Below are 19,614 nucleotides of genomic sequence, written 5' to 3'. Positions count from 1 at the left end.
CTCAAAACCTTCCCGCTTTAATCCTACTAGGATGTCCCTAGCACTGGACTCTCTCTTTCTCTCTCAGGTTTTGTTTATTTTTCAGCCTCGCCAACAGGGCTGGGAGCCACAGGCCTGTATCTGCAGTGCGGGGAGGCAGGCGGTGCTGGGGATCTAGCCGGAGTCAGCTGTGTACAAGGTGAGTGCCTTACTCCTGGACCATCTTTAGGGTCAATCTCTCTTTTCTGACTTAATTTTTTTGAGTGGTGGAGGAGGGTGCTCCCAAGTGTTGCTCAGGAGACCCACTGGCCCTTCTTGGTAACTCTTGGCTGACTGGGCCAACAGTTCACATGGGAGGGTGGAATGCTGCATGGGCCCTGTGTGCTGGGCATTACCTGGAACTCCCTGTAGTGTTTAGGGGTTTCCAGGGCTACCCCTGAAAGGTTCAGGGGATTATGTAGTGCTGGGGATTAAACCAGGGTTGGCCTCATACAAGGCATACACTTTAACCCCTGTACTATCTCTCCAACACCGAATATCACCCTTTTTGTGATGTTAAGATGCTCAGGCTTTATCAGGCTTACCTATTCACTAAAGTTTTGTTCCAAAGGGGCTAGAGCAATAATAGAGTGGATAGGGCATTTGCCTTGCATGCCGCTGACCCAGGTTTGATCCCAGGCATCTCATATGGTTCCCTGAGCACCACTATGAGTGATTCCTGAATGCAAAACTAGGAATAAACCCTGGGTACCACTGGGTGAGGCCCCCTGCCTCCTCCCCCACACCAAATAAAAAAGGAATGCTCTATAGAAATGGGACCATACCATGAGTAATTGTGTATGCAGCCTTCCAGTTGGTATTTCTTGTCATAAAAGTATCTGAATTAAACTTTGATCCCAAGGTGCTCACTTCAACAGCTCTGGTGAGTAAACACATCTCCAAACAACAACTATTCAAATAAATAAAAGCTGGCTTTCCTGCATTACAAGAGCCCAGCATAGCAGATTCTGGTTCATTTCTATGATTGACCATTTGAACTGCTTGTGTTTTTATTTCTTCTTTTTATTTCATACTTTAAAATTCCCAATCTTCAGTTTTATGATTATAATTTTTGGGGGCCATACCCAGACATGTTCAGGGTTTACTCCAGACACTGTGCTCAGGAATCACTCATATCAGAACTCAGGGTACCATATGTGGGTTCTTGGAATTACGCTTGTGTTGGTACAAAGAAGACAAGCATCCTTTCTGCTGTACTATGGCTCTGGCCCCCTCTTCAGTTTCAAACTCGCCAATAAAGAATATGAGTTAGAGACTCTGGGTGACAATCTGGGCCTGTGTCCTCTTCATCCTCTTCATCCTCCTGGCCTCTTCGTGTGGTCCCAGGTGCACTGCAGCATTTCCAGGTCCTAAACCTCCCCATGTGGCCAACCCAGGTTGGATTCCTGGCATCCCATATGGTCCCCTAAGTAACTGCAGGAATAATTTCTAAGTGCAGAGCCAGGAGGAAACCCTGAGCATTGCCAGGTGTGACCCCCCCCCAAAAAAAAAAAAAGAATATGTAGGAATTCTTCTTGGGACTCTGTGCCAGGTTGTTTTCACTTGAGGCGCCCCAGAGGGGGGCGGGTGAGAGCCCTCCCCGCCCCAAGGGACCCAGCCCCAGCAGCCAAACTCCACTACCCAACCGCTGTCACGCTCCAGGCCACTTTCATTATAAAATACTTCCTGCCCATTTTCCACACCATATTTGATCCATATTTGATGGAGTTCAGACAATAGGCAACAAATCATAGAGAGTAATATATATATATATATATATATATATATATATATATTCTCCTCTCCCCTCCTTCTCTCCTTCCCTCCCACCCCCTTCCTTCCTTTCCTCATTCCCACTTCTCCTCCCTCCTTATCTCCATCTGTCTGTCTATCTGTCTGTCTGTCTCTGTCTCTCTTTCATCTCTCCTCTCCCTTCCCTCCCCTCTGACCCTTTCCCTCCCCCCCTCTCCCCTCCCTTCCCCTCCTTTCCCCTCTTTCCTCCCCCTACTGCTCTCTGGATGGATGGCAGGAGGAGAGCTCGGCACCAAGGCCGATGAGAATGTTTCAGGGATGTTTCAGTTCCGTCTAGTAACTCCAGAGGATGGTGCAGTGCTGGGGTGGCCTGGTCTTCCTAGGGCCACAGGGAGGCCGTGTTTAAGGACACCTTTGTAGTGGATCAGGAGGATATAGGTTGATGCTGAGTGTGGCTTAGCACTGTGGATTTCTGAGACCTTGGAAAGAATTACAGATGAGTGCAGAGAAAGGTGACATTTCTGACCTGGGCAGGATTCCGAAACCCAGTGCTCTTCCTGTGCAAGCATTAAACCACCTAGTCAACACCCAGTTGGCCAAATATCACTGGGAGTAACTCCCCAAAACACAACAATAAGTATAGCTTTGTTTGGAGGAGACCAGAGTGGCTGGTTTGTTTGGGGGCCACACCCAGCAGTGCTCAGGCATCACTCTTGGCTCTGTCCTCAGGGAGCACTCCTGCTGGGCTCAGGGTATGTGGTGGTCAGCCACATGCAAGGCAAGTGCTTTAGCCCCTGTACGATCTCCGGTCCACGAGTGCCTGGTCTGCGAGGCTAGTTCACCTCGAGTCTCCACGTTGTCCAGGGGCAGCATTAGTCCCCTGCATGCCCTGGGACCAGCTGCACTGCCTGTGTCAGGGTCCAAGCTGCCGGGGCCTGGATCAGGGAGTACATGCCATTTTCTTGTGGGGGGGTGAGGTGGGTGAGATTTAGGTTTGTTGAAAGAAGGCAGAGAATCATAGAAAGTATGTGTGTATATGTGTGTGCATGTGCATGTGTGCATGTGTGCATATGTGTGTGTGTTGTGGGGTGGAACCCAGGGCTTCACACATGTGAAGCAAGTGCTGTACTCTCTGAGCCATATCCCTGACCCAAGAGAACTTGGATAAAGTTTTAAAAAAAAAAGTTGAGAAATATCAGTGGACATGGTGTCCCCCAAATCACTGTGGTTGAGTCCCTGGGGACCCTTGGCTTCTGTCTGGCCACTGCGGTGAGATTTGGGCCTGGTCACACTGAGATCATGCGTGCCCACCCACTGGGGGATCACCCCCTGTGGGATACCGGGAGCCGCAGGAGAGGGGCACAGTGCCAGCCGGCCAGACCAGGTGACAGGAGGGCTGTTCAGCAGTTTATTTGGGGTGATTGGTCCTAAGAGCGTATGTGTAAAGGGGACAAGCGGTCACAGAGCAGTGGGGCCGCAGAGGCAGGGCCGGGAGGGCAGTGTGAGTGCACGGATAAGGCTGCGGGGGGGTTTTAAAGCCAGATGTCTGAGCTGCAGTCACCCCCAGGATAGCGGAGCTCGTGGGCCAGGGCCGGCCCAAGGGGCTCCTTTCCAAAATCCACCAGGAAGTTGGGGTTCAGCTTCAACCCTCCGTTCACCGTGTCCACGTCCACCTGCAGCATCACAGAGCCTTCCCTGGGGGGGCAGAGGGGATCAGAGAGGGTCCCCCGTACTCCAGGATGGGAGCAGGGTCAGGGGTGCAGGGTCTCTGCTTCTCACCTGATGAGATCAGGGTAGAACTGCTTGTCCCAGGCGCTGTACAGTGACGTGGTGACGTACAGGCGCTTCCCATCCAGGCTGAGCTGGATCATCTGAGGGCCTCCGGGCACTCGTTTCCCCTGGGAATAGCAGGGCTCAGGGCCGGGCTGCACCCATCCTGAGAGCGGCTCTCCACGCTCCCCTCCCCTCCTCTCTAGTATGGGTGGGGGCAGGGCCCTGGGGGTGGGGCTCACCTGGACCACCAGGGCCTCCGGCTGGGATTTCAGCTCCTGGTCCTCCAGTACCTGCACGGGGCCCCCCTTGGCAATGCTGCCTCCGATGAAGAGCTGCAGGGGAGCCGGGCCAGAGAGGGAGGAGATGATATTCAGGGAGCACAGCCGGCCACAGCACGGGGTCATTGTCAGGATTGCACCCTGCTCAGCCCCCACAGTCACATTTGCATATTCCCCTCCCCACCCCACCCCCACCCATTGCCACAGACTCCTGGCATTGCTCACCTGCCCAGTGAGGCGGGGATGCTGTGGGTCGGAGATGTCATACTGGCGCACATCCCCGTGAAGCCAGTTGCTGAAGTAGAGGAAGCGGTCATCCAGGGACAACAGGATGTCAGTGATGAGACCTGCAGGGGGTTCCGCAGGCCTTGAGGGCGAGTCTCAAGGGCAGGAATTGACCTTCAGATGCCCCAGGCCCCCTGTTCCCACTACACCATGCTGACTGACACTCACCTGGCATCTCTGGCAGCATCCAGCCTTTCACCTTCTTGGGCGGCACCTGGATGACTTTCTCCACTGACCATGTGCCACCCTGCACGGGGAGAAGGTGGTGTGAGGCCGGAGGACGCCAGCCTGTCCCTCTGCAGGGACACACTGGGGTGGAGCCTCACATGGAAGGCGGCGCCCCGCTCCCAGCACTGCTGCTGCCTCACCCGCTGGCTGAAGTGGCCCAGCCCAGGACCAGAGCAGAGAGCTAGGGCGAGGGTGGGGGGGTGGGGAGGGGGGTGGGGGAGAGCTGGCGGCAAGGACCAGGCATGCCCCAGTCACTTCATTCTTTTGTTTTTTGGCCACACCCAGCAGTGCTCAGGGCTTACTTTTGGCTCCATGCTCAGGGATCACACCTGGTGGGGCTCGGGGGACCTACAGGGTGCTGGGATGGCCATGTGCAGGCCACTACCCTCCCCACCATGCCGTGGCTTGGCCCCCGGTCACCTGGTTCTTGTAGAAGCGCTGGATGTTGGAGCTGAGGGCACAGCCCACGAAACCCTGAGCTGCGGCCGGGTTGTGCAGGAAGCGGATCTCCAGTGGGATGAGCCCATCCTGCAGAGGCACCGTCTGTATGATCTCATGGCGCTGCCAGTCCCACACGTGCAGGCAGCTGCCATACTTCCCTGGGCCGGGAAGAGGGAAGGTGAGGATGCCAGACCCTCACCCCTGCCACCTGAAGCCCCTGTGAGCTTCAGAGGGACACAGGAGGGACCAGGACAGCAGGGGTCAGGGCCTAAGAGAAAGCAGGTGCTGGGGTGCTGGGGTGCCTTGGGGCCAGGAGGCATCGTAAGGTATCGGGTGCCAAGTCAGGCGCCTGCTCACCTGCTTGCACGTCTGCGGGGTTGAAGCCATCGCGGATGACATTGGGAGCAGCCCACTCTGTGCTGATCATGACATTATGGCGTGGCTGGTACCAGAAGTCGTAACCCATGGGCGCAGCGCCTCCTGGCTTCTCCCAGGTCCCCTTCACCTCGAACGTGTCTCCATCCAGCAGCACGAAGCCCCCTGGTGGGGAGGAGGCAGGTGGCAGGGAGGGGGGACGGGGGGGGGGGGGTGGGGTTGCTGGTCACTCCCACTCAGTCTTAGCGGGGCATGTTCCGGCCCAGGGCAGAGCCTACCCGGAGGGTGTCTGCTTTGGACATTCAGGGATTGGAGGGACTCAGAGGGGGCTCTCAAGCATGGGGGGTTTCAGGAGTAGGGGCTTCAGGAGTGGAGTGGGGGGCAGGGATTCGCTCTGCAAAGTCCCTAGCTCTTATCAACCTCATGCCCTCAGGCCACAGGAAATGTGTCCCGTGAGCCAAGACACCTGTCCCTCGGCGTTCCACTTTCTATGAGACCCTTCCAGGGCCTGGGCTCTGCTGCAGGACCACCACAGCCTTTGGCACCAGGTAGCCTGAACGCCCTTCCCTGTTGAGTGTGTCCTACACCTCTGCCACTTCCTTTGCAGACAAGCGGACGTCTGTGCTGGGAACCCAGGCACTCGCACATGGCTCCAGTTGGTGGATTTTGGGGGGAGATTTATATTGCTTTGATTTTTGGGTCAGACTCAGTGGTGCTCAGGGGCTACAGCCAGCTCAGTGTGGGGGTCACTCCAGGCCCCCCAGCACTACGAGGAGTGGTGACCAGCATTATACCAGGACTGGTGCCTGAGTACCACCATGTGTGGCTTCTGTCGCCCAGTCATGGGTGAGACACAGTGGTGCAGTTCTCTGGGGGTCTGCTGTGCTCTGCTTCCCTGGCTGTAACCTGACCCCCACAGAAATGACTGCAGGAGCAGCTGTACCTTTGCTGTTGCCCTGGGGATCCCCCAGGGCACTGATCATCACCTCCCCACTGGCCAGGCAGTGGCTGGTGTGGAGGTAGCCCAGGTCACACTTGGCATGGATGTCACTGGGTTCGATGACCTGGAGAGGGCAGGAAGAGTCAGAATCCTCCAGAATCCTGCCCCCCCACCCCCTCGCCCACCATCTGTTACCCTGCTGTCTACCGAGCCTGACTTCTTCCAGCCCTGCCCATACTTTCCCAGGAACATGGGAGATTCAGTCTGGTCATCTGGACAGAGGCCAGAGCTACTGCTCACCCCCCAGCTGCTGTGTCCTGAGTCTCTACTGCCCCTAAGTGGACGCCAGCCTCCTCCTGGGCTTAGGAACAGCCAGCACAGTGCTCTAAGCAGGAAGGATGTGCTTTCTAGAACATCTCAGAGCACAGACTCAGCCCCTGCTTCAGGATAAGCTGGGCTTCCTGGCAGGGGAGGTCAGTGTCCAGGGCACCGGCCTGTCACCCTCTGAACTCTGACCTCCCTCCCTGTCACTGGGCCCAGACCCTGCCAGAGAGCAGGAAGCTGATATTTTGGCATGATGTCTGGCGCCCAGGCTGCTGCATCCCATGGGGCCCGGGAGGGGCAACTGGCCTTGTGCAGCTTGGGTGCTCGGGGCTCGGAGCCCACGTCCACCACGTAGACGCGGGAGGAGATGAGGCTGGGCAGCACCAGCTTGGTGCGGGCCTTGCTGCTGTCTCCGAAGCAGCTGCTGCATGTGTTCCAGCCCGAGTGGTGCAGCTCGTCTTTGAGGTGGGGCATGGGCAGCCGGTGGATGACCTAGAATGGGGCACAGCATGTGTCACCTCTGGTGAGTCCAGTGAACACCCATACCAGGGAGGGCATTGCTGGCAAAGCACCCTGGCCTCGCTGCACCTGGCAGTATTGAGGAGACTTGGGGTCCACGTCCACAGTGGCCAGGTAATCTGGGGCGTCTGTGGCAGTGTTTCGGTAGATGCACGGCAGGTAGACAATCTCCTCCCTGGGCCCTGGAGGGTAGAAAGCAGAGAGATGGGGGAGGTGGGGAGGGCTGGATGTGATGCCCCCACAGCCCTGGAGGACCTTGTAAACTTCCTTCCCAGGGTGTTGGCTCAGACACGTGCACTCACCTTTCATGGCCTCCAGCGGGGTGGAGTAGCCAGGTCCACACTTGCCACATTTTGTAGCTGCAGAAACAACAGGGTGAGGCTCTGGAGGCCCTTCCAGGTAGCAGCACCCCCCCCCCCCCTGCCCACCTCTGGCCAGAGGCCTTGCCAGAGAGACAGGGGATACTGGGGGGAAAGAACCTCCAGCAGGCCCCTGGGGAAGATGGGGACACTGTGGTGTGGCAGTCACGGCACCCACCAGGGCGACCACCCTGACAGGCCACTGCCATCCTGGAGTTTGGGTGCAGGACTGAAGTCCAGGTCCGTGCCCAGGGGCCTCACCAAGGGGGCACAAGCAACACCGCCAAGGAGGGGCTCACACAGCGAGCGTGAGGTTCTGTGTGGGGGCTGTGTGTGAGGCCGATAGGCCAAATGCTCCCCTCTTGCCAAGGTCTCGCAGGGACACAGCCTGTTTGTGTGTCTGTTTGTTTGGTTTGGAACCCCAACCAGCGGTGCTCAGGGCTTACTCCTGCCTCTGCACTCAGGAATCACTTCTGGCAGGGCTTGGGGGACTCTATGGCTGCAGGTGATTGAACCCCCGTTGGCTTCCTGCAAGGCGCGTGCTCGCCCGCTGTGCTATGGCTCCATGTCCCCATCACTTCCTCATTTCTCCCCGTTGGTCCTGAGCGTGGGCAGCTGGCCAAGCCAGATTACATAACCAAGGGTCTGCTGAGGAACAGGAGGCCGAAGTTCAAGGTCACAAGACTGAGACCAACAGGAAGGGCTAGTTTCTGGCCCTGGGTGGACCCACTTCCTTGATCTCTAAAGCAGGGAACTTGGCTCAGCTCTGGACGGCAGAGGCCCGCCTACCAGCACTGCAGAGCCCAGGGTCCCCAGGAGTCTGAGAGAAGCCACTCTGACCCGCAGGCCAGAGGCAACCACTGGGAAGGGGCCCAGGAGGAGACTGGACTAGGGGCAGGCACTGGGCACCAGGGCTGGACCAACTAGGACGGAAAGCAGCAAGGAAGAAGCAGCTGGAGGCAGGCAATCTGCCCCGGGGAGCTGGCCGGACCAGATGGGGGGTGGGGAGCCAGGAGTGAACAGCTGGACCCCATCACCACACTAAGAACAAGAAGACATCACTAGGAGGTAGACTCACAACTGTGGGTGTCAAAGCTTGGTTACGTGTCAGATCTGAGTTTACTCCCTGTCACCTGCTAATAGGGGACTCTGATAATGTCCAACCTTCTCTAGGAGGCTGCGAAGGGTGAACAAAATGGCATATTCAAGGTGTTGTTGGATAAGTAGGGGTAGGTATGTGTGGGTGTGTGTGTTTTGGAGGGTGCAGAGAGGCTCCCCTGAGGGGCTGGGGGTGGGTGCGACAGCCATCTGGTCTGCAGTGGGGAATTAAGGACACTTGGGTCATGTCGGCCACACACCCAGATATGGCAGGGCTTTCCCGGATGGCTGGGCACAGAGAGAGGCTGATTCCGAACTTTAGACCCTCACGGTGGATAGCAGAGGCACAAAGCTATGGAGAGATGGTGAGGGCTGCATCTGCACGCCTGGATGTGCCTGGGGGACCTAAACCTGGCCAGCAGGAGTGACCCCACAGCCACAGCTGCCAGCACAGAGACAGTGAGGGCTAGGAGGGAAAGGGCTGCCATTCCACATCAGCCACCGCCCCCACGCTGCCCTGCCTGCTCCTCCTGCCCTTCACTGGGGAAGATTCATTCCCTGTCTTTTTTTATTTCTCTCTTTCTTTGGGATACATCAGTGGAGCTTAGGCTTACACTCAGAAATTACTCTTGGTGGGGCTCAGGGAACATACTTGAGGCCAGGTAAGTCCCCTACCTGCAGTAGTTATCACTTCAGTCCCAAGGCCCCCCACCCCACCTCACCCTGGTTTAAGCATCTCTGAACCTCCTTGGGATTGAGAGGACTTGACCAAAGCTCACTGGACCTCTCCTTGGACCAGGCTGCCAGCTGGGCATCCTTCCAGCCAGGAAAACACCAGAGCCAAGTGAACAAACTCGCCTGGGCACCTGACCAAACCCAAACCCCTATACCCATCTGCACAGATGGGGGCTAGGAGGACTTCCAGGACTGAGAGGGTGGGATCACTGGGACAGGACCCCACCGAGAGAAGGTGGACATCCTGACTTCCCTCCCACCCTGACACTGAGAGGCAGGTGCCCACAGCCTGGGCTAGAGAAAGAAGGGGACCCAAGGTTGCAGTCAGGCAGTCAGGGTGTCTCTCTCCTAAAGTGGCTGCTGAGGACACAGAGAGCCCTCGAAGCCCTGTAACCCGTCAATTGTCCAGCTGCAGAAAGGCGCCCTGGGTCCGGCCTAGCTGGGAGGCTGCACGGGACCCCAGGACCTGGCTTCTCGCGACTCCCCACCTCTCCTCCCAGGCACCTTCAAGCCTGTGGCTGAGCTGGGACAAAGTCCCGAGCTCTGCGCAGATTCCCTCCCCCTCGCCTGAGCAGCTCCCCTGCCAGTTTCCTGTCATTTCCTGCAAGTTGGGCATGCCAGGGTGGGCCAGGCCCCCTTCTTACCCATGCTGCTCACTGGACACTGTTTCTGGGCCTGACACGTCTGCCAGGGGTGGCCAGAGGCGAAAAGCGGTGGTGGTGCTGGAGCAGGCTGTGCCCGGGAAGGGGCAAAGGGAGGGAATTTATACAACCAATAGCAGGGTGGGGCGTGGCGGGAGAGGAGGAGGGTGGGGAGGGCTGAGGGCAGCTGGCCAGGAAGCTCTCAAGTGGCCAGGCGGCTGGAATTTGAGTTACAAGGCTTGCATGTGCTGTGTGTATGTGTGTGTGTGTGTGTGTGTGTGTGTGTGTGTGTGTGTGTGTGTGTGCGCACGCCTGTGTGCGCACAGAATCCTGGCTTCAAGTACATGCTCGCCTGAGCGTGTCTCTCTCAGTGGTACTGGGCATGAGTAAGTCTGCGTGGCTGTCTTGCTTGTGGAGACCCTGGGGATGGCCCATGTGGGCTGGAGGTGTTGGGCTGGGTGCTTGTGGATGTGTCTCAGTGGCAGTGTGTCTCTGCATAAACATCTGCGCCTGGGCTCAGAGTTGAGGTCGGGGGTAAGGCTCATGCCTTGCACTTTGCAACTCCTGTCTGATCCCTGGCACCACATGGTTCTCTCTGACTGGGGGATCTCTGGCACTGCAGGGCCTGAGAGAACCACATCCTTGGGTCTTCTCATTCAGTCACCAACTTGGGTGGTTGAGAATTGTAAGTGGGACCCTGGCCTCCTTGAGGACCTTTTGAGAGACCCCCACCTCCAAAATAAAGATGGGCTGGTCCATGCATATATATCCAAGGGTGAGGGCTGAACACAAATATCTGTAGGTCTTGCTGTGCTCATCTCTGAACCTGGATCCATCTGGGCTCTAGGGGACCAGGCTCAAGGACCAGGTTGTGGTTCCTGGCCGGGGCAGAAGCCAGCTCTGCCTTGGGCTGTCCTCTCTTTGTCCTCAGCCCACTCTTCCGGCCCTTCCAGCCTCTGACCTGCCCTGATATGCCTGGGCACAGGCTCTAGCCACCACCCACCCTCGGCCCATTCATTCCCCATGAGCGCTGAAGTGGAAATCAAGCTGGCAGTACCCACTTAGTACTCTCTTGCCCTCACAAACCTCAGGTGGGATGGGAGAATGTCCCTGTTGCACCTCGCAGCCTGGAGCTTCGAAGGCTCTGGAAGCAACTCACAGTGTAGTTGCAGATGGACCTGTGATGTTCAGGCCCACACATTCAGGTCTCCATGTGGAGGGGGTCTGTCCCACTGGGCCCGCTGATCTGCATGCTGAGCACTCACAAAGGCCCCCAGACAAAGGTCAAGTGTCAGAACAGAAGCAGAACCGGAAGCTTCTGGGTTAACCCTCTCGGGGCTGCCACCCTCAGAGAAGCCAGTTTCCAAGGGTTGGACAATGACGGGTTTGAGGGAATGTGCCAAGTTCACATCCCTTGAACATGCCCTTCCCTAGCCACAGACACTCTGGCTGAGACAGTGTCAGAAAAGGCTTGTCTCTTTTTAGGTTTTTTTTGGGCCACACTCGGTGATGCTTAGGACTTACTCCTGGCTCTGCATTCTGGGATCACTCCTGGTGGAACTCGGGATACCATAAGGGGTGCCAGGATTGGAACCTAGGTTGGCAATGTGCCAGGCAAATGCCTTGCCAGCCATACTATTACTCTGGTCCCTGGAAAGAGCTGTTTTTCTTAATTTTAACTTAATTTTCATAAAGTAGTTGATAATAATTGATTACATTTAATATTTGAAAACCAATCCCACCACCATTACACCTTCCCACCACCATATTTCGGATGTTTCCATCTTGGACCCCAACCCCTGACCCAAAGCAGAACCAAAATAATTTCTTTTGTATTGTTTGTTATGAATAAACTGCTGAAAATGATCCAAAAATTATTTTGTCAGAGGAAAATGTGTGAAGATTGTTGTATGTCAGCCAGGGGCTATTAAGTACTTCTATAAGAGATTACTATCATGTTGTTAAAGGTTGAGCCTTGTGTGCTTGTATCTGTACAAATATATTTCCCCCTCATATTGGTTGCCTTCTACTTTAAACCCCATCAAACGTGGTGCATTACTCTTGGAGTATAAGTGGTGTGAAGTATGAGATGCCGCAAGTGCGGCCGAGTGGTCCAGCAGTAGGTTCACTCAGTGTGTGATGTTCCTCCCGAGCGTGTGGAGAGTGGCTGTGAGCATGGCAGCAGTTGAGGAGGTTTTCGCCTGCTGGGGCTGGCTCCTAGGTGCAGGGAGGGGCCTCGCCCACCTCCCTCCAATGAAACAGCCTGGCATAGGGCCCGGTGACATGGCTAAGGCGAGTTATTTTATGCTGTCTTCCGAGAGGTTTATAATGAGTCTCTGGATCATGACTGTTGATGAGATTATCTAGTGCCAGCCAGAGGTGGCTTGTGGGTGTGACTGCCAAGCTGCCAGAAACGGGGAAGATGGGGGGAAGGTCACCCATTCCCAGTTTGTTGAACCTGAAGTTTTCAGTCACAAGTCCCACGTATCTGGGTTTGCTACGGATTCCAAGAGCTGGTTTCTAAGCTAGGTGGAGGCAAGGGGAATAAAGGGGGCTCCATGGAGATGGATGGTGGGAAAGAAGACCCTCTGTGGACGCCATTGGCACGTTCTGGCATTCCTGCTGGGCACTTTACCTAGCAGTGAGCAGGTGTGCAGCTGCCCCACCGGAAGCTGTGTTTCTCCTGCCAGCTCTGGGTCCTGGCTGCCACCCCTTACCCTGCTCTCTTCTGCCCCACACCTGCCTTTCAGCTTGAGGCAGCCCAATATCCAAGATCTGAAAGTGAAGGAAACCCCATTCCCTTTCTCTTTCCAGAAGTTCTCTAGGCAGGGCTGGGAGACCTAGGGCCTTGCAGATGCCAGGCGGGTTGGGTCCCTCCTGCAGCTCACATGCGGCCCCAGGCAGCGGAGCACCCAGCGGCACTGTGACCGGCTGTCCCCAGGGTGGGGAAGGAGTATGTGATCTCCAGCGCACCCCCACCAAGGGTGTATTAGACTCCCACGAGCAAGTGAGCAGTAACCCCCTCACAAAATCAAAGGGAGTTAAGAGGGGTGATTAAAAAACTCTGTAATCATTAACTTAAAAACAGAAAAGCAGTAATTTTACTTGTCCTGGTCTGTCATTGGCTGCAAGTTCTTTCAAGTCCCAGCTAACCTGGGCTCTCTGCAGCGCCTCCAGCTGCCCGCCACCCCTTCTGCTATGGGGACGTCCAGGATCGGTGGGAAAGCTGGCCTAGTGAGGCTGGGGGGTCCGCAGGACCGCCCCCCCGCGCCTCAGGACCGGCCTTCCCCGCCGCCTAACTGTCGCCCGCAGCCCTACGTTCGTTTCCCAGACTTCAGGGGTCCTCGGGGGTTCTCCCCACCTTGGGATCCTCCCCACCTCAGTCCCCTCCAAAGCACGCTCAGAGCCAGGGTTTTCCGGGCCAGCTCCTGCCCTCTGACCCGGTTCGGGGTCGGGGTGATCGCGACCCGGGTAGAGTCGGGCTTCCGCTGGGAAGGCCGCGCACGCCCGCCAGGGCCCGCAGGAAGGTGCGTGGAGGCCGGCAGGGCGCAGCGGTCCCCGAGGCCCCCGGGACGCGCGCGGGGCGGGCTGCAGCGGTTACGTAAGCGAGCCGGCCTCGGGCGGAAAGCGGGTTCCCGAGGCCGCGGGGGCGACGTGACGCTGTCGCCGAGAGGGTGCGGGATATGCGGGGGGTGGGCGTTGCGCAACTGCGCGGTGCGGGCGGGTCGCGGTGCGGGGTCGGGAGTGCGCAGCTGCTGGGGCAGGGCGGTGCGGAGGCGATCAGCGAAGCCCGGCTGGCGGCTGTGGCTCGCGGTGCGGGCGACGAATGAGCAGCTACACGATGCGGGGCGGCGTGAAGCTGTGGGCGGCTGGTGCAAGGGGCTGCACGTGCAGCTGCGGGGTGCGGGGACGCGGGCGCGGTGCGGGTAGTGGGGGTGGGCGCTGCGTGCGCAGCTGTGCAGTGCGGGCGGGGTGCGCGGGGGAATGCGCAGCTACACGGTGCGGCGTGGTGCAGAAGCGCCCAGATGTGGCCAGGCGGGCGGGAGGATGGAGCAGGGGGTGGGGGGCGCGCCTCAGGTCCCCACTTTTTCTTCCCGCTCCGCCTAACTTTCTTTTTTTTTTTCTTTTTTTTTTTTTTTTTTTGCTTTTTGGGTCACACCTGGCGATGCACAGGGGTTACTCCTGGCTCTGCACTCAGGAATTACCCCTGGCCGTGCTCAGGGGACCATATGGGATGCTGGGATTTGAACCCGGGTCGGCCACGTGCAAGGCAAACGCCCTACCCGCTGTGCTATCTCTCCAGCCCCCCCGCCTAACTTTCTTGCGCCTGTTGAAACAGCTCCCGACTCCGCTGATCCATGAAAGGAGGAGGACCAAGCACTTAAGGAGGATCAACACACGAACGCACGCATGCACGCACGCACGCATGCACGCACGCACGCACGCACGCACACGGAGGACCAGCACAGAGCGGGAAGAAACGCCAGATTGCCATCCCGAGTGGCCAGAAACTAATGTTTCTGAATGTTAAAAAAATGGGGGAAAAGGGGAGAGGGTGTAGCTCAGTTGAGCCTTTTGTCAGTTTGATGACCAGCTGGAGGACCAGAGTCTGAGGGAGGGAGAAAGAACTGTCTTCTTTATTATTTTTCTTTGGGGCCACACCCAGCAGTGCTCAGGGCTTATTCTTGGCCCTGGGTTCTCAGGGTGCGGGGGACCCTAGGCGGCACCAGGATTAAACGCGAGTTGGTACGTGCTAGGCAAACACGCGCTGTACAATCTCTCTGGTCCCTTTTCTGTATATTTTATTTCATTATTTTTATCTGAATGCATGATACTTCACCATATGCTTGTACTTTCCCCCCTTTATACAAGACTTGCTGGCTTTATTTTTGTTTGGGGGCCACAACCAGCAATGCCCAGGGCTTATTCCTGACTCTGTGCTCAGGAATCACTCCTGGTGGATCTCAGAGGACCATAAGGGATCCCTGTGATCAAACAGGTCCGCAGGTTGCAAGCGCTCTCCCTGCTGTACTGTCTCCAGTCCCGCTTCTCTCTATATTTTAGATAATAAACATTTTATAGCAAACCCAACTATATACAGGTACTAGAAGAAAACTCTAAGGAAGCAAAGAATGGCTCCAACGGCTAGAGTGTGTGTTTTGCAGCGATGGTCCCACACCCCAGGATCCTACAGGAGCAATCCAGGCACTTCGAGGTGTGACTCAAAAACAGAATCAAGAGCCAGAGTGATAGTACATTGGGAAGGCACTGGCCTTGCACTGGGCTGAGCAGCGTTCAACCCTGGCATCCCATGTGATCCTCTGAGCACCATCAGGGAGTTACTGAATAAGAGCCAGGATTAACACAAGTACCCCTGGGTATGGTCCCAAAACACAACAAAATAAAGCAAAAGAAAGAAAAAAAAACATGTAATGAGAGAGCTGTGGGGTGGTGGCTGTGGGATCTGCTGGTCACTTGCTGTCCTCCTGTCCTGCTGCTGCTGGCCTCTCTTTGCAACAGGAATAGCTTTCCCTTCTGGTACTCCGTGAACATTTCTATTTAGTTTTTTGGTTTCAGGGCCGCGCCTGGCGGTGCTCACAGCTTACTCATGAAGGCATTCAGGGATCACTCTTTTTTTTTCAATTTATTTATTTTATTGAATCACCATGTGGAAAGTTACAAATCTTTCAGGCTTATGTCTCAGTTATACAATGCTCGAACACCCGTCTCTTCACCAGTGCACATATTCCACCACCAAAAACCCCAGTATACCTCCCACCCCTCATCCCCCACCCTCGCCTGCGTAGCTGATAAATTTCACTTCACTCTCTCTTTACCTTGATTACATTCCATATTTCAACACCAAACTCACTATTGTTGTTGGAGTTTTCTCCCAAAAAACAGCCCTGCTGACAAGGAAGCATTTGATAATTAGTTTTCCATTGCTGAGAATGAAGAGATATGAAGGTTTGGGAGTTCTGTATTTTGGTATTTTAGTAACTAAGTCCAGGGAGATTTATGTTAGAAATTGCATCATTTGCCTTCCTGGGGCAGCATGGGACTACGGCTTAGTTCACCGTCTAGAGACATTGCTGCAAGCAGCTGCTGGTACCAAAAGTACTCTAGCTGGCCTCCGGATCCTGGTCTATCAGCATCAGAGTGGCCGCACAAACGTGTGGCCACCCGGGTCGCATCTCGGCAGAGAGCGTGCTGGTATCGCCTCTGGCCCGAGATCGCCCACACATCCCGATGTTGCAAGTTCATACCTCTTTTTTTTTTCTTCCTGTGCCACCAAGTTTGTACATCCTTAATGATCCTTATAACATGGTGGATGCCATGCTGTTTTTCCCCGAAAAGGGAAAAAAAAACCGAGAAAGAAATACCTTTCCCCTCCTCAGCCAGCGTGGGGCTATGGCTTAGTTCACCGTCTAGAGACATTGCTGCAAGCAGCTGCTGGTACCAAAAGTAGTCTAGCTGACCTCCAGATTGTGGTTGATCAGCATCAGAGTGGCTGCACAAACGTGTGGCCACCCGGGTCGCATCTCGGCGGAGAGCCCAGGGATCACTCTTGATGATGTTCATATGTGGTGTTGGGATTGAATCCAGGTCAGCTTTATGTGAGGCAAGTGCCCTGCCCCCTGTGCTATCCAGCTCCACCACAAAGATTTTTAGAGGCTCGTATTTGGTAGACAAAGTGGTGCTTAAAGTAAGAGGCTGTCTTCTTTCTTTCTTTCTTTCTTTCTTTCTTTCTTTCTTTCTTTCTTTCTTTCTTTCTTTCTTTCTTTCTTTCTTTCTTTCTTTCTTTCTTTCTTTCTTTCTTTCTTTCTTTTCTTTTTTTTTAATTTTCTCTGTTTTTTTATTGAATCACCATGAGAACAGTTACAAAGCTTTCAAGTTTAAGTCTCAGTTATACAATGACCAAACACCCATCCCTTCACCAGTGCACATGTTCCACCACCAAGAACCCCAGTATACTTCCCATCCTACCCCACCCCCTGCCTGTGTGGCTGATGATTTTTGCTTTAATATCTCTTTACTTTTTTTTTTTTGCTTTTTGGGTCACACCTGGCTATGTACAGGGGTTACTCCTGGCTCATGCACTCAGGAATTACTCCTGGAGGTGCTTGGGTGACCATATGGGATGCTGGGAATCAAACCTGGGTTGGCTGTGTGCAAGGCAGATGCCTTACCTGCTGTGCTATCTCTCCAGCCCCAATCTCTCTTTACTTTGATTACATTCAACATTTCAACAGAAAACTCACTATTATTGTTTGGAATTTTCCCCCAATAATCAGACCTGCCGAAAAGGCATCATTTGATAATTTGTTTTCCATTGCTGAGAATGAAGAGCATATGAGTTTGTGTGCCCGCAATAGCAGCCACGCAGTTTTGGATTTCTGGTATTTTAGTAACTAAGTCCAGAGAAATTTCTGTCAGAAGTTGTGTTACTACAAGCTCGTACCTCTGTCTTGTGGACTCTAAAAGATGGCAGTTGCCATACTACTACCACCGCCAAAAGGAAAGGCCGAGGGACAAAATCCTTTCCCCTCCCAGGTGGCATGGGGCTGTAGCTTAGTTCACAGTCTAGAGGCATTTCTGCAAGAAGCCACTGGGTTCCAAAATTAGCTAGTGGGCCTCTGAGATCATGGCCTTTCAGGAGTGGAGGAGTTGTTCGTGTCTCTTTCTTTCCTTTTAAATAACTTTTATTGGATCACCATGATATACAGTTACAAATTTGCATGATTACATTTCAGTCATACAATGTTTGAGCACCCATCCCTTCATCAGTGCACATTTTCCACCACCGTTGTTCCCAGTGTCCTACCTGCCACCCACACCTCATCCCACTCCCTGCTTCTGTGGCAGGTACAATCCTTCTTACTGTCTCTCATTTTGGGCATTGTGGTTTGCAATACAGATACTAAGAGGCCATCATGTTTGGTTCTTGGTCTACGTTCAGCACACATCTCCCATCCCAGCATCCCAGGTGATCCCTCCAATCATTATTTACTTAGTGCTTCCTTCTCCATCCCAACTGCATTTTCTCCAGCATGTGGGGCTGGCTTCCAAAGCATGGAGAGACCCTCCTGGTCCTTATTTCTACATTATATTTTACAAATGAGTGCAGTCATTCTATGTCTATCCCTCTCTTTCTGACTAATTTCACTTAGCATGATACCCTCCATGTCCATCCACTTATAGGCAAATTTCATGATTTCATCACTTCTAATAACTGCATAGTATTTCATTATGTAGATGTACCAGAGTATCTTTAACCCGTCATCTGTTCTCAGGCACTTGGGTTTTTTTCCAGATTCTGGCTTTTGTGAACAGTGCTGCAATAAACATACAAGTGCAGATGTCCTTTTTACTGTGTTTTTTTTGCATCTCTGGGATATATTCCCAAGAGAGTGTTGCTGGGTTATATGGAAGCTCAATTTCTAGTTTTTAGAGAAATGTCCATATTGTTTTCCAAAGAGGCTGAACCAATTGGCATTCCCACCAACATTGAATGAGAGCCCTTTTCTCCCCACATCCAAACCAGCACTGGATGTTCTTGTTCTTATTGATGTGTGCCAATCTCTGTGACATAAGATGATACCTCATGTTGTTTTGATTTGCATCTCCCTGATGATTAACGATGTAGAGCATTTTCTCAGGTGTCTTTTGACTATTTGAATTTCTTTTTTGAGGAAGTTTCTGTTCATTTCTGCTCCTCATTTTTTGATGGGGTTAGAGGTTTTCTTCTTGTAAAGTTCTACCAGTGTCTTGTATATCCTGGCTATTATAAGCCCATATCTTAATATTGGGTATTTGGTAAATATTTTTTCACATTCCATGGGCTCTTTCTGTGTTTTAGTCACTGTTTCTTTTGAGGTGCAGAAGCTTCTTAGTTTAATGTCTGTCCCATTTGTTTATATTTGTTTCCACTTGCTTGGTCAGTGGTGTTTCATTCTTGAAGATGCCTTTAGCTTCAATATCATGGAGGGTTCTGCCTACATTTTCTTTCATGTACCTTATAGATTCAGGTCTGATATTGGTGTCTTTGTTTTTTTTTTTTTTGCTTTTTTTTTGGGTCACACCTGGCGATGCACAGGGGTTACTCCTGGCTCTACACTCAGGAATTACTCCTGGCGGTGCTCAGGGGACCATATGGGATGCTGGGATTCGAACCCGGGTTGGCTGCGTGCAAGGCAAACGCCCTACCCGCTGTGCTATCGCTCCAGCCCCTGATATTGGTGTCTTTAACCCATTTTGATCTGACTTTTGTGCTTGGCATTAGACAGAGGTCTGAGTTCATTCTTTTGCAGGTAGCTGTCCAATATTCCCAGCACCATTTGTTGAAGAGGCTTTCCCACTTCACATTTCTTGCTCCTTTATCAAAGATTAAGTGATCATATACTTGAGGGGCTGCGTCAGAATATTCAATTCTGTTCTATTGGTCTGCAGGCCTGTTTCTGTTCCAATACTATGCTGTTTTAATTACTACTACTTTGAAGTACAGTTTGAGATTGGAGAAGGTGATGCCACCCATCTTCTTTTTCCCAAGGCTTGCTTTGGTTATTCGTGAGGGTTTATTATTCCATATGAATTTCAGAAGTGTTTTGTCTATTTCTTCGAAAAATGTCATGGGTATCCATATAGGGACTGCATTGAATCTGTACAATGCACTGGGGAGTATTGCCATTTTGATGATGTTGATCCTTCCAATCCATGAGTAGGGGATGTGTCTCCATTTCCTAGTGTCCTCTTATTTCTTTTTTTGGGGGGGTCACATCTGGTGATGCACAGGGGTTACTCCTGGCTTTACACTCAGAAACTACTCCTGGAGGTGCTCAGGGGACCAT

The 19,614-nt window shown here is 53.7% G+C and overlaps 1 protein-coding gene across 1 annotated transcript; it reads right to left on the bottom strand.

The window, feature by feature from the left end:
* Positions 1–3,170: 3,170 nt before the first annotated feature.
* On the bottom strand, positions 3,171–9,862 carry SELENBP1 (selenium binding protein 1). The gene is made up of 12 exons (XM_004618091.3): positions 9,770–9,862; positions 7,236–7,292; positions 7,003–7,115; positions 6,721–6,906; positions 6,094–6,214; positions 5,133–5,315; positions 4,755–4,933; positions 4,275–4,353; positions 4,047–4,168; positions 3,783–3,875; positions 3,550–3,668; positions 3,171–3,465 (listed from the first exon to the last, which is right to left on the bottom strand). The coding sequence occupies exons 1-12, from the start codon at positions 9,771–9,773 to the stop codon at positions 3,303–3,305; spliced, it is 1,419 nt and encodes a 472-aa protein (XP_004618148.2). The 5' UTR covers positions 9,774–9,862; the 3' UTR covers positions 3,171–3,302.
* Between the last annotated feature and the right edge of the window lie 9,752 nt (positions 9,863–19,614).

The sequence above is a fragment of the Sorex araneus genome, chromosome 3, assembly GCF_027595985.1.
Source record: "Sorex araneus isolate mSorAra2 chromosome 3, mSorAra2.pri, whole genome shotgun sequence".
Lineage (NCBI taxonomy): Eukaryota > Metazoa > Chordata > Mammalia > Eulipotyphla > Soricidae > Sorex > Sorex araneus.
This window is presented reverse-complemented; position numbering and strand designations above follow the sequence as displayed.